Source organism: Punica granatum, chromosome 1 (genome assembly GCF_007655135.1).
Source record: "Punica granatum isolate Tunisia-2019 chromosome 1, ASM765513v2, whole genome shotgun sequence".
Taxonomy (NCBI): domain Eukaryota; kingdom Viridiplantae; phylum Streptophyta; class Magnoliopsida; order Myrtales; family Lythraceae; genus Punica; species Punica granatum.
Window position 1 is genome coordinate 17,907,856 of NC_045127.1, and position 15,265 is coordinate 17,923,120.

The window sequence follows — 15,265 nt, forward strand, 5'->3', positions numbered from 1 at the left end:
TTGGATATCCACGTCAGGTAGGGGAACGAGCCAAGTGGGTTTAGGTCATGGGTCCTAGAGAGACACCATGTGCTCCGAGGAATATAAGTGAACATGGATAGCCTCTTGAATTGGCTGCGGGTCGTAGGTCTAAGCACAAACTGAAGTTTTAAGGACCACAATCTTGTTAGACGACCTACAAATGAGAGTGGAGACATGAAAGAATTTGGTGTTACAGTCTCCATCAAGATTGAGCAAGAGGGAATTTGGGTTCAAGGATAGGGCATGTTGAGCCCCTTTGAGTCGGCTTAAGATACGATATTAACGATGAAAGATATTGCCGAAAACCTCCTTCTTGCAGATTTTCACTCTCTCTTGGAAGATCATGGTGGCCAAGACAAGATAATCAGCCGCTTCCCCCCAAGCTGAGTCAACGATTGAAGGAAAGTCTTTAATGAGAGAGCCACATAGTTGCTAATCTAAAAGGGCGAGGGAGACCACTGCTTGGATTAACAAGGAGGATAACTTTAATGGGGCAGCGGTCAGAATGCACCCTAGGAAGATGAGACACTTGAAGATTGGGAAAGATAGTAGCGAAGACGCATTCGTGATGACACGATCTAAGCATTCCTGGATGAGCCCATCCCTATTCCGAAGATTCGACCAAGTAAACCTAAGGCCTGATAAACCTACATCTATAAGCTTGCACTTCTCAATAATCTCCCGAGACCTACTGGACGCCCTACTATCCACCGGTTTACCACCCAATTTCTCACTAGGATCAAGGATGTCATTAAAGTCCCCCAAAACAGTCCAAGGCAAGTCATGAGCATTAGACAACGTAATCAAATTATTCCTATCAATTAAATTATGGCAGGCATAAACGACACTAAGTAAACCAAAAAGGTGAGAAGGGATGACCTCAACCAAGGCATGAATCTCCTGTTTGGCGGTGGCTATGATTCGCAAGTCGACTCGCTGAGAATCCGATCATTTTAGTGCAGTGAAAATGATTGAAGGGCAGCGATCTTGCTATGGCAGCAACTCGCTCTCCATCCACTCTGATCTCCGTGAGCAGTAGTATATTCGGTCGGTGAGCACTGACCAAATCCAGGACAGTCCTTCGAAAGTTATGATTCGTCGCTTCACTGCAGTTCCACACCAGCATGATCATGTGGAGCAAGTGAGGGTGAGTGAAATTATCCGTAAAGGCGGACAAATCAGTTAGTTCCGGGTAGAGCTCGAGGCTCTGATCCTGGTGAAAGATTAAACAAGCATAAGCACAACGGAAGCGATAAAACCGATAAAACAAAAATTTCATCGATTAAGCATGAAAGGATTGTACCCGGAATCCAATCCCAGGTTTGCAATATCACCATCCATCGACTTATGTGGCTTAACATCTACGAGAAAGTCTTCATCGATGATTACCTCTTGAAGCAAGAGTCCCATAGATGTCGGTGTAGAGCTGATCAAATGCTCGGCCTCTAGCTTGTCCACAAGGACTCGACTTTCACCAAGGAGCACCTCTCTACGCTTCCTAGCTGACCTGTGCCTTGCCCCACAGCCACACAAGAAAGCTCTGATAGAAGAGATGCGATGAAGTGGTCTCGAGGCAATCCGAAAAAGAAAAACAAGTTCAATTTTGGCTCTTCAATGGAGGTAAGGAGCAGCAGCAGTGCTGAACCTTTCGGTGGTCTCTCTTTCACGTTGGCCTCCTTGAGGCTCTATTTTAAATAATAACAAGTCTTAGATACATACAAGAGCTTAGAGTTAATCTTAGCCTCATATATCTTTATATATATTGCATAATTAAACATAAGAGCTAACTTTGCAACTTTAATCAATTCTCAATTAATTAATATCGCAAACACATCCTTGTAATAGCCAAGACCTAACTTTAGTCCAAAATAGAAAGACCGAATTATCGTCAAGACTAGTTTCCATATATAGACTTTCTATTTATGGGAACTTTGCAAATAAGGAAAGTTCCATTCATATCTCTTATAAATATTTCTCATTAGGATCCACCTCAATTTGGGATGTGCTAGCAACCTTACAATCGAATTGCAAATCTAATCCGATAATTGATTCCTAATTAACTACCTTAATTAGAATTAATTAATTCTTGGCTTAAACGAGTCCTATTGGGTGTGACTAATTAGGTTCACCATTAATTGGCAATGAGTTTATAACATCAACTTTTTGACATTATTGGAAACTCCTTTCTACACCAGAAGGCCAAACTTTCAAAATGCCCTTGGCTCTCAGAAATAATGAATAACGTCGAGCACAACATGTCATGACCATTCAAGTAAATGATAAATGTTCGATTAAGACATTCTTACGGACCAATGATCATACATGCACTCGAATGCTTTCATTGCAAGATCCCAATCAAACCGAGGTCATGGTTAATGTCAAACCCTATAGCTGACCTTATGGAGTGTTCGGGTTTCCATTCTTTGATCATTAGGACTTAAACGAGAAATTCCTTTCTATTTAAGTCCAACTACCTTCGTCAATGATTTCTTGATCAAGAATCAACCTCATATCCATAGGACATTTTCCCTGTTCATTTACGTTAATGAATTTCCTTTTTAACCGGCCACCTGCCTCCATACACAACTAACTAAAGTCACTGGCTGAAGAATACTATGCTAGGCATAAGTATATAAACAATAGCAAACTTTAGCCACCTATGTACAAGGTAACTGTGCCATCTCAAATCTGAGGATTACAAGCACTAATATGATCTAAATAATGTTTCATTGACATTAATAAAATACCATGCTTACATTATCTGAGTGTCATGTTGGACCTACTTATCACAAAAGTACCCACATGTTTGTCTCGACATTTAATGTCATATAGCATGAGACTTACTATTCCATTATTATTAGTATTGCATATTATTTATGAACACAGATAGAGATGACGATCTTTCGGAGTGATAATGCCTAATTAAGACTACTACGATTGTGAATTGTTTTTAAGAAACTTGTATTAGAGTACCGCGTCACTCATATTCCTCCTTGAGAATGAAGCATCAAAAAAGAATTTTCCAGATTTATTCTGATAAATGTACACATATTATGAATAACAGAACATTAGTTGTCATAAATAGGAATTATCAAAAGTACATATAACGGCTCTAGAACATACAATTAACAATCTCCCACTTGCACTAGAGCATTTCAGTACAATATCTAAAACCCATCTTCTCAAGACATGTGTCCAGCTTCTGCTGTGTCATAGCCTTCGTGAGTGGATCAGCTGCGTTGTCCGTTGAAACTATTTTCTGCATGGCTACATCGCCTCTCTTGATAATCTCTCGAATGATATGAAATCTTCTCTTAATGTGTTTGGATTTCTGGTGTGCTCTTGGTTCCTCTGCCTGAGCAATGTCTCCATTATTGTCATAGTAGAGAGTGACTATTGATGATATGGAAAGAACCACGCAAAGTTCTGTAACGAACTTTCGAATCTAAACTGCCTCCTTTGCTACATCAGATGCGGCAATATATTCAGCCTTTGTGGTGGAATTTGCAATCGTTGCTTACTAGGAACTCTTCCAACTAACTGTATCTCCATTACAGGTGAATATATAACTGGAGATAGAATTCCTATCTCCACATCTGACTGAAAATCAACGTCTGTAAAACCATCTAGTCTCAATTCACCTCCTCCATAAACAAGGATCATATCCTTAGTTTTTCTCAAGTGCTTAAGGATATTTTTGACAGCAATCCAATGTTCTAATCCTGGATTGGATTGAAATCTACTAGTTATATTAATAGCATACGTGATATTCGGCCTAGTACACAACATGAAATACATAAGGCTACCAATGGCCGAACCGTATAGTACCTTGGCCATATTTTCCCTCTCCTCTAGTGTCTTGGGTGACATCGCTTTGGAGAGGTGGATACCCTGTCTCAAAGGGAGCAATCCTCTCTTGGAATCAAGCATGTTGAACCTTTTCAACACCTTGTCCAAGTATAAACTTTGAGAGAGACCTATAAATCTCTTGGGTCTATCTCTATAGATTCGAATTCCTAGAATATAGGTCGCTTCTCCCAAGTCCTTCATGGTGTATTCATGAATTTGAATACAAATTTGAATTCCAAGGAGTATTCATGCTGAGAGGGGAAATAACCTTGAATGGTCAATTTTTCAAAATTGCCAGGCTATATCTTCCCTAATACAAAAAAGTTTATGTGAGTTGCATTGATGAAGTCAGTAAAACATATTGTTTTTCCTCCATAATACCACCTCTTTGGCTTCAATAACTTGTAAGAGTTTATTAATAAGATAGTTAATAAAAAAAGGTGTATTTATTACTCTTAAGTGAATGGTTTACCTCTGATCAAAAAGCCGTGAAAGATAACTTATATGAATGTACTAGATTTGAGATTAATGGCCAGCATCGGTCCATAGAGGGATGAAACCAAGTTTATCTCACGAACAACATGGATATTAAATTGAAAATGTGGGAGTTAAAACTTCAGGAGAAATAGCCAAAAGGATAAAAAAAAAAAATCCTTTTAGCGAGAGTCATATGTTGTGCTTTATCTAATTGACCTCGGAGGAAATTATTACGAGATATGACTTGATTTCCGAACATTTCTATATATTTCCCGAGATTTGTTACATTGGAATCTTTTTGTATATTATGATACTTTAGGATATTCCTTTGTATAGTTTATACGGTATCCTTTTATGTTTCACTTGCCATAGAGGTTGATGAGTATCCTCTATATGCATACGGTTAACAGATCAATGAAGTTTATCACTTTCCATTCATTCAATTCTCATTTTATCACATGGTATCAGAGCTACACATGCTTGAAACCGATCAAATCCTTGTTGATATTCGTTTCTTGTTTTCCAGTTATCCCATGGATGCAAACACTAGAGTCAGGAATGGATCAATCATCGCCGCTTCACCCTATGCTGTCACCTCCTCGGATGGGCTAGGAATCAGGATCATTGCCTGCACTTTGAACGGTGAGAATTATCTCACTTGGTCAAGGTTAATGACTAATGCACTTCGTGCAAAGAACAAGCTCGGGTTCATCGATGGCTCAATACGAAAACCAGCTGAGGGAGATGCCAACGAGTTGCAATGGATCATGTGCAATTCGATGGTCGTGGCGTGGATAACCAATACCCTTGATCAAGATTTGCAGTCAAGTGTCGCATGTATCGAAAATGAGAAGAATCTCTGGGATGACCTCAAAGAGAGGTTCTTGGAAGGTAACTAAGCAAGGATATATGAATTGAAATCTCGTTTGTGTTTGATGAGGCAAGAAGGAGAATCTGTCGCCAAGTATTATTCCAATCTCAAGGTCTTATGGGATGAGCTCGAGAATTTTCTCGAGGCTCCGACCTGTACTTGTGCGGCAGTAGCGTCTATAACTTCACAACGTGAGAAAGAGAAAGCATATCAATTTCTCATGGGGCTCAACTCGGAGTTCGGTATGGTGCGGTCCAATATTCTGAGTCTTGATACACTTCATTCTCTTAACAAAATTTATTACATGGTGATTCATGAGGAGCGGCAAAAGATTGTGGCTCATGGACATGAGTCGGGACCAGAGGCAGTAGTATATTATGTCAAGGAGGGACATGGAACAAATCAACTCGACACACACTCGAGAGGAAGACCACACTGTGATTATTGTGATCGGATGGGCCATACCCGCAATACTTGCTGGAAATTGCATGGGAAGCCCGCTGATTGGGAGCCTAAAAGCAAAGGAAAGGGCGGGCCCAAGCAGCAGAAGAAATTCGAGCCGACTAGAGCGACTGGGCTGGGTGTTCTTCAGGCCCGTTCCAATGCAGTGCAGACCAACACTTGATTGAAGCCCAACAAAATTCCAGAGCTGTTCACTGCCCAGTTCGAGAAGCTTCTCGATATAGTTGGAAGGGATGATCATCCAGCTGAGCCTCTTGTTGGTAATAAATTAATTCCCATTAATCCAGATGATCAATGGATTATTGACACAGGTGCTTCACGTCACATGACGGGAAGGGTTGATTTATTTAATTCTAGTCGACCTATTGAGAATTTCAGGGTTCGATTTCCTAATGGCAATTATATCCTAGCCACTAAGGAGGGAAATATACACATCGCTGGAGATTTCAATTTATCAAATGTCATATTAGTTCCATCTTTTGAGTGCAATTTAATATCAGTTGCTCAATTATCCACTGATTCTAATTGTCGAGTGATATTTCATGGTGACATGTGCTTATTACAGGACCTCACCACGAGGAAGATGTTTGGAATGGGTGAAATGCTCAAGGGGAGGGGGGGGGGGGGGGTCTACGGCGTGTGTCATCATCGTCCGTCATAGCTTCCGCAATCACATGTGAAGAAAGTAAGCTTTGGCACAAACGTCTGGGCACCCGTCACGTAGTCTTGCTTTTAAGGGTATTACATCTACTTTGAGTTGTCATGATAATAAGGATTGTGATGTTTGCTATAGATCAAAGCAAACTCGTTCTCCATTTCTAATAAGTCTCAATAAAGCGAACTATTTATTCCAATTAGTTCATTGTGATTTATGGGGGCTATACAAAATTAAATAACTTTCTGGGGCTTATTATTTCATGACGGTTGTTGATGACTATAGTCGAGCTACTTGGATATACCCATTACGTGATAAAGCCGAAGTTAAACATAATTTGATTGGATTCATCAACCTAGTACAGAATCAGTTTGAAAGATCAGTGAAAATTCTTCGAATTGATAATGGGTCAGAATTCCTCTCCAAAGATATACAGGCTTTCTTCTCTCAATGTGGCATCATACATCAGACTTCTTGTCCCAGTACTCCACAACAAAATGGGCGAGTAGAAAGGAAACATCGCCACATATTAAACGTGGCACAGGCACTCTTATTCCAGGCGAGCCTTCAAACACGATTTTGGGGAGAATGTGTAACCACTGTTGCATGCCTCATCAATATGATGCCATCATCAATTTTATCAAGTAAAACTCCTTTTGAGATGTTGTTCTATAAGCCACCTGATTATTCACACTTACGGGTGTTCGGTTGTCTTTGTTGCGCACATCATAGGCCTAGCGTGAAAGACAAATTTGGAGAACGATAATGTAAATGTATTTTCATGGGATATCCATACGGTAAGAAGGGCTGGCGTTTATATGACTTAAAGACACGGGAAATGTTTGTTTCCAGGGATGTGAAATTTTGTGAAGGCACATTTCCTTTCTCTCAAAATAGGTCAGACAGTTGTGTTATTGAGAAGAATGACACGCCCCTTTTCTTGGATTTTTTGCCTGGTTTGGATTATGGAAGTAAGGGGAGAATTTGGTTTCAGTTCAGCTCGATGTTGAATTTCAACCCAATAGTGGATCGGGGCATGTTCAGCCCGAAGTCAACTCGGCAGCCCAGCTCGCCTCTTCTGATTATTGGCCCATAGAATTGGAACAAAGCCCAGTTTAGCTCACTACTTCTGCGACCCAGCTTCCTTCTTCCGTCTATCGGCCCGAGGAACTGGAACAGAGTCCAGTAATTCAGCCCATGGATTGTGGGCTTGCTGTTTTCGCCCAGGAACTCTTTGGGTCCTCAACTGCAGACAGCACCGAACAGACTCGAGAAACATCTCCAGACCCGACTGAACCACATTCTTTTTCTCAAAATGTATCGAGAGAAGAGGTCGAGAATGAACAAAATGTTCAGTTAAGATGATCAGAAAGAAGTCGACATCCTCCTACTCGACTCAAGGATTTTATTTGTCATACAGTAGAACTTCAACCCCCCCCCCCCCCCCCCCCCCCCTCTCCAATTCGAGCACACCCACTTCATCAACTTTCTCGGGTAAGCCTTATCCAATTGAGCCATGTTTATCGTATTCAAAGTTTACTAATTATCATTTTGCATATACTGCGGCATTGGACCATGAGGTTGAACCTCGATCATACCAAGAAGCGATGCAGGATTCTCGTTGGCGCGATGCTATGCAAATTGAAATACAAGCTTTGGAATCTAATAATACATGACGACTAGAACTGGTTCTTGAAGGCAAGAAACCCAGCGGTTGCAAATGGGTTTTCAAAATTAAACGTCATGCAGATGGCAGCATTGAATGTTTCAAGGTTCGTCTTGTAGCAAAGGGATTCACACAAATAGAGGGTGTGGATTTTCATGAAACTTTCGCTCCCGTTGCCAAGCTAGTTACGGTACGTGTTTTGCTTTCTCTCGCAGTGACTAATAATTGGGAAATGCATCAATTAGATGTTCATAATGCATTTCTTCATGGAGAACTTGAGGAGGAAATATATATGAAGTTGCCCCCGGGCTTTTCTCATCGTCGTCCGGATTATGCATGCCGTCTTCAAAAATCCCTTTATGGCCTTCGTCAAGCATCTCGCAATTGGTTTTCTAAGTTTGTGAGTGCCCTACGCAAGTATGGTTTCTCTCAATCTGGAGTGGATCATTCTTCTTTATCATGCGATGAGATAAGAAATTTCTTGCGGTATTGGTCTATGTCGATGATATGATCATCGTTGAGAATAATTCAGAAGATTGTCCATATTTAAAGAGATATCTTGATATTCATTTGCGCATTAAAGGCCTAGGGTCTTTAAGATATTTTCTCGGGATAGAGGTTACTCGCATGGAGAAGGGTTTATTTCTCAACCAAAGGAAATATGCACTCGACATCATCAATGAGTGTAGCTTGCTTGGCTCGAAGCCGTCTGATTTTCCTATGGAGCAGCGTCATAGTTTGTCATCGGATTCGGGCTCTCCTATCTCAGACCCGACTAGATACTGTCGTCTCATCGATCGTCTAATTTATTTGACCATCGCTCATCTTGAGTTGTCTTACTCGGTTCACATCCTCTCCCAGTTCATGCAGGATCCACGAAAGGATCATTGGGATGCCGCATTAAGGATCATTCGTTATCTCAAACGATCACCATGACAAGGAATATTCTTACTTCCTACTTCCATAGATTTAGTTGCATACTGTGATTCTAATTGGGCTAGTTGTCCAATGACTAGAAGATCAGTCACCGGATATTTTATCACGATTGATGGTAGTCCGATATCATGGAAAACAAAGAAGCAAACCACGATCTCAAGATCTTCTGTAGAAGCTGAGTATCGAGCCATGACAGCAACTGTCAGTGAGATCATATGGTTACGAAGTCTCTTATCTTCTTTGGGTGTCACAATACCTCGGCCTACATCTCTGTATTGTGACAATCAAGCCGCTCTACATATTGCGGCAAATCCCGTATTTCATGAGCGGACCAAACATATTGAGATCGATTGTCATTTTATCCAGGACCACATACTGTCAGGCACTATTTCTACAGCTCATATATCTACGCATTCACAGTTGGCAGATTTGTTTACTAAAGCCCTCTGTCATGATCATTTTCATTTACTCCTTCGCAAGTTGGGAATTCGGGATCCTCATTCTCCAACTTAAGGGGGAGTATTACGATATATGACTTGATTTCCGGACATTTCTATATATTTCCCGAGATTTGTTACATTGGAATCTTTTTGTATATTAGGATACTCTAGGATATTCCTTTGTATTGTTTATACGGTATCCTTTTATGTTTCGCTTGCCATAGAGGTCGATGAGTATCCTCTATATGTATACGGTTAACAAATCAATGAAGTTTATCACTTTCCATTCATTCAATTCTCATTTTATCACAGAAATTGTCATTAACCATGCATAAATACCTAACCTAGACGTACCCGCTAAAACTTGACCTGGTGAATACCTGATGGCAATCCGATTAAACCTCAATTCCTATGCATGAGATGAGACCATAAAGTTTTACAATTCAATGGAAACTAGAGTTGTTATCACCACTAAAAATGAGAAGCAGTAAAGTGATGATTAAGCAGCTCAAAATTCGAGGCTTTAGTGTATATATATTTCTGATCAAGATACATAATCCGAGTCCAATGGCGGTATACCAGATGTTGCCCTTGCACTATAGAGTAAAGTCGGACTAGCATGAAAAGCCATCGAATGCCGAATTGTCTCGACGCTTTGGTTGCATCTCACACGTCCTTATTCATAATCCTACCTGTAAACTTCGTGCTTACTTCTGCAACCTTGATTATAATAAGCCTACAATTGAAGAACGGGGTTTCTTCGTGGTGATTAAATATATATATTAATTACGATAGATCCAGCAATCAGAACTTTTGTCTTAAGAGAGAAAAAAAAGAAAAAAAGAAAAAGAAAACTGAATTAGACAAAAAAAGGAAATTATAGGGGTACGGAAATCGAGACAAATCAAGCCTGAGGAATCGGACTTCGGACTGGGCGACAAACCTGCTAGATCGGTTCCTATGGGGATTGAAGTTTTGAACAATGAATTTCATCATAAATAATTAATTCTTCATAATTACCAGAATTTTGCTTTCTAATTACCTGATTATTTCTCAGCCACTATAATTTCATTTTACGATTTTGACCTCGGAGTTTCCGAGGAAGTGAGCCCGAAAAGATGTCGCAGTTCCGAGATTACCCCTGCCCGCTATTCCAAGTAATATCTGCAGTCGATTTGGATTGGGGAAGGGTGCGTTGGGATTGATGATTGTGTGCCGTGACGTGCAGTTTTGGGGATGGTTGTAAATTAAACTGGACGGTGATCATCACCAAAAATACAATGCACGTGCATATGATTTGGATTTGTCGCAATTGACAAGTCTCATGTCTCATCGAGAAAATATAAAAAGAGTGGTATAGTTAATTTTCTGTAGTCGAGCATTATATGGAATAAGATTCTTCGAACACTTTTTCTAATACAAGCAACTTAATTTATATATATAGTTCTCTGATGCTTCGGAGACTATTCATTTACATAGTTAGGCATGAACTTTTTCAGGATCGATCTTGAGATCCAATTCTGACGATATTTACTATTAGCTATTTTATTTGAAGTAATACCAATTAATTAGATCTATACTGACAATAGTAATGCTACTGCATACACATATAGAATGGTAAATCAAATCTTGCCTGTTAGTCTTTCATATGCTCATTGTACGGTACATGCCGCAGTTTTGAATATTTTTGGTGTGTCAATCCATATTATTCTAGGTTAGGATCTCATACATGTCATTGAGATTGAAAATTCGGATTCAATATAATGACACTCGACCTGAAATCGATAGAAGTTTTAGATTCAATCTTATTCAATAGAATTGAATTTTCAAGCCCTTCTATTTCAACTCCTTTTATATCCTATTAAGTTTTATGATCTTGCTTATAATTGAACAAAAAGTGGAATGAAATTTATTGCACGTTTAATGAAATGGTTTTGTGAGGTGCTGTTAATTGTGTCAATGGTGGCATAAAAGATGGTTGTCCTAGTCAACATAAAGGTAAGTTACAGTTGCTCCTCATGTGTTATGCTTGTTATAATGTCAACATATTGCCTTAAAAGGCAATGCCACTATGTGCTTATTATGGTGTGAGAAAGTGCCTCAAAATCACTTGCCATAATGATTAATCGAATTACCATAAGGGGCAATTACAACTAGATTTCACCTCATATCTTTTAATTATAATGTCGCATTCAATATAAAGCACGTAAATGACAATACTCATCACAACTATTTCAGCTTATATAAACCCCTCATCTCATTTATGTGTAAAAACTTACATCCTATATGAAATTCAATACTCAAGCCTTAGAAAAATCAGTACCGTCTGTATTTGTCTTCTACTGAATTTGTCATGTATTCAAAGGTCGGGTAGTACTCCAAGCTCCAGGCATAATAAATAGGTACGGATTTTGTTCGCAAGAGGCTATTTTAAGAACCGTATCTACGATCATGTGATTTGCCTTTGATGGTGCTAAATTATTCCGAATTTTTAAAGCTTGCTTTAAAGTCATAAAATATTACTACTATTTCACGACTTTACCAAGTGAACTGTGTACACCAACAATATCTTTATGAATTTTAATTGACTCAGCTTACTGCACATATAAACGTTAAATCAGACATTCCAATCATATATTAATTAGTCTGTAGAGCGGGTAATCAATATGAAAACATCCAGCATAGAGAAGTAAGGTTATGTACAACTTATAGATAGATAACCTTGAGAAGGGGCAATCTTAGCATTGCCCAATTTTTCCATTGCCCGCCTTACATCACCCCCCAATAAAAAAGAAAAGGGCATGTGAGGTATTCCACACATAAAAAGCACCCAAAGCAAAAGGGCACCAAAGTAAAGTTGCCCCTCTCCTGCATCTAAGTTTTTCCCTAGTGTATTAATTCCACCATTCCCACCCAATTTTAATCCTTATTTTCCATTCCTTTATTTCTTTTGTCGCTTTTTCTTGCCAAAACTCAATTATTTTCAACAAAACCCACCATTTTAGCTGTCCCCTTCAAACGCCCCCAAAAAAGAAAAAAAAGAAAAAAAAAACACCCTCATCTCTCTCTTTCTTCACTGACTTTCACAAAATACCACAAAACTTCTCACTTCTCTCCGCAGTTCTCTCTTATCACTCCCTCCCTCTCCCCTCTCCCTCTCTCTCTTCCTTGCCATATACAAAAAACTCACACACTCTCCCTTCATACACTCTCTTCTCTCCTCCCCCTTCTAAACGCTTCTTTCATAACCTCTTCATTCATTCATTCATCCATTCGTTCATTCATCTGTTTGATATATCAACTTGGACTCACTCGGTGCAGAAGGCTTGTTGGACGACCGTGTCAGAAACCATACAGACGACCCTATATAATTAATCATTTGATGGAGGCGCCGGACCAGTTCTTCCACGGCGGTTACTGCGCCGCCGCTGCCCAATTAACGCCCCAAAATTGCCATCACTTGTCGTCCCTCGAGAACAAGGACGTGCAGCATTTTGCGGTCGAGGACTTGCTGGACTTCTCCAAGGACGATGTGGGAGCCGTGGGGGGTGTTGTGAGAGGGCTCGATAGTGCCGCAGGCGGCAGCTCCACCGACTCATCCACCCTCACGGTGGTCGACAGCTGCAATTCGGCGTCGTTCTCAGGCTGTGATCCAGGCCTTGCTGCTGCCGCCACTGCTACCGGAGGAGGAGGGGGTGGGGATATAGGGTGCTGCGCCGGATTCGCTGACAACGACCAGTTCTCCAACGAGCTCTGTGTTCCGGTAATTAAACCACAAAACTCAAAAGCATGTGCGCTTAAACATATACTACCCTTAACGGATCACACCTTTTACTTACCGAAAAAAAATATACATATATACACACACATATATATAATATATTTGCAGCTCGCAAATTTTTCGTTCTTTTTTATTATGCAGACGCTAAAAATACCTATAAACTCACCAAAATATAAGTTATTTCTCCCCTTGTTTTTTCTTATTTTATTTTTGTGGATTATTCCTCTCATTGTTTTAGGTAAATACAATTTGTTTTTGGTAGGAGGTAAACACGAATTTTATTTCGATAATATCATGTTTGCCTAATTAGGGCAAAGTATTTTTTTTCCATGAATAGATTTTGTTAAATAGTAGGAGATTAATTATGTCAATTTTCACTTTGAATGAAATTTTTTTCATATCTTCATTAGGGTTTGTATTGTGATGGTTCGAAAAAAAAATCTTTGAGTTTTAATTAAGTTTGTAGCTATCCATCTTTCTGTTTCTTTTTCTTTGACTCTTTCTTTTTTCACTATTTCAGAAATTTAGGGCAACCACTCTTTCGTTTTCAATTTAATGCATGAAACCAATGTAATAAATGTTCTTTTTTTTTTTTCTGTACATTTGATCGTATTAATTGGAAACGGAGAAAACGAGACTTTTAGGTGTATACTATTTTCGCTAATTGGTTATCTTTATAAATTCTTTTTCTTAAATTCCATTATTCCAATAAAATTTATGTACAAATAACTTGAAATAATTTTTATCAAGCAGCAGTTTAACAAAATCCTCTTAATTTGAAACGTTAAAGATTCTGAATTCATTTTTCATTTATTTTTCCACGACCTTTTTTCAAAATCTTTGATTAGGGAGAAATAAATCCTCAAATAATGAATATAAAAATGAAAAGAAACTGTTCCATTTAAATGATATTATTATAAGTTTTCTTTATTAAAGTGAGCCTGAGATACTTTAGGTCTACGCTGCACCATGTGTTTGTCCATTTCAAAATTTGTCCTAGTTTCGAAGTTATATTTATTATTTGCTCACCGGAAAAAAATAAAAAAGGCACTGAAATTTCTTTTGCTTTTACGACAGTATGATGATTTAGCTGAGCTGGAGTGGCTTTCCAATATCGTGGAGGAGTCTTTCTCTAGCGAGGACCTGCAGAAGCTGCAGCTTATTTCGGGAATCAAAGCCCGGCCTGATGAAGGATCCGAGACAACTGCCCCTGAGTTCCAGCCTGAACTGGCCCGGCCCCACCACCACGGCAAAACCATCAACAGCCCAATCTTCCATTCTGATGTCTCCTTCCCCGCCAAGGCCCGGAGCAAGCGGTCCCGGTCTGCCCCATGCAATTGGGCCTCCCGCCTCCTTATCCTCTCCGAGCCAACTAATGACGCCTCCTCTACTGAGCCTGACAGACCTGCTCCAATGAGCCCGCAGCCAGCTGCTGGCAAGAAGAACTCCCAGGCTTGCCCAAAGAAGAAGCCCATGGGACCAGAGGGGATCCCGAATGGGGAGGGTCGGAAGTGCCTCCATTGCGCGACGGACAAGACACCCCAGTGGCGAACTGGGCCCATGGGCCCAAAGACATTGTGCAATGCTTGCGGGGTCAGGTACAAGTCGGGCCGGCTAGTCCCCGAGTACCGACCCGCTGCCAGCCCAACCTTCGTTCTCACGAAGCACTCCAACTCGCACAGGAAGGTCCTCGAGCTCCGGCGCCAAAAGGACCTCCTCAGGTCTCAACAGCTACAGCAACATCATCAACAGTTTAGTCTCCAGGGCCAGAACACGGTGTTCGACATAACCAATAGCGACGATTACCTTATCCACCAGAATGTCGGGCCCGATTTTCGACAGCTGACCTAGTGCCGGTGATCATAGAGTAGGAGGCCGAACAGGATTGCAGGGCTTAGGTTGGTTCAAGATTTTAGATGCTAATCAAGTTAGTTCTCATATTCTAGATGATTTTTATTCCATAGAGTTTTCTCCTTCATCTATTTTTTCCCCTTGAAATTGGTAGCCAAACAATTTCATTTTTCATTAGCATTGCTTTTTCCTGCCTAAGCTGGGAAACTCAGGAAATTAAACCGAAAATTCCTAATTCAGGACATTTTTTCAATCA

At 40.0% G+C, this 15,265-nt stretch overlaps 2 protein-coding genes across 2 annotated transcripts; one reads left to right on the plus strand and one right to left on the minus strand.

Annotated features, from left to right (window-relative positions):
- Window positions 1–747: 747 nt before the first annotated feature.
- On the minus strand, window positions 748–1,720 carry LOC116197918. Its single transcript, XM_031528198.1, has 2 exons — window positions 1,411–1,720; window positions 748–1,234 (listed from the first exon to the last, which is right to left on the minus strand). The coding sequence occupies exons 1-2, from the start codon at window positions 1,429–1,431 to the stop codon at window positions 902–904; spliced, it is 354 nt and encodes a 117-aa protein (XP_031384058.1). The 5' UTR covers window positions 1,432–1,720; the 3' UTR covers window positions 748–901.
- Window positions 1,721–12,313: 10,593 nt separating this feature from the next.
- On the plus strand, window positions 12,314–15,265 carry LOC116195308 (GATA transcription factor 12-like). Its single transcript, XM_031524415.1, has 2 exons — window positions 12,314–13,140; window positions 14,236–15,265. Exons 1-2 carry the CDS (start codon window positions 12,760–12,762, stop codon window positions 15,007–15,009), a joined length of 1,155 nt encoding a protein of 384 aa, XP_031380275.1. The 5' UTR covers window positions 12,314–12,759; the 3' UTR covers window positions 15,010–15,265.

Coding starts and splice junctions, on each gene's coding strand:
- LOC116197918 (XM_031528198.1), bottom strand. CDS start 1,431: ATGGGACTCTTGCTTCAAGAG. Junction 1,235..1,410: donor TGGGACTCTTGCTTCAAGAG/GTAATCATCGAT, acceptor ATCTTTCACCAG/GATCAGAGCCTCGAGCTCTA.
- LOC116195308 (XM_031524415.1), top strand. CDS start 12,760: ATGGAGGCGCCGGACCAGTTCTTCCACGGCGGTTACTGCGCCGCCGCT. Junction 13,141..14,235: donor CCAACGAGCTCTGTGTTCCG/GTAATTAAACCA, acceptor CTTTTACGACAG/TATGATGATTTAGCTGAGCT.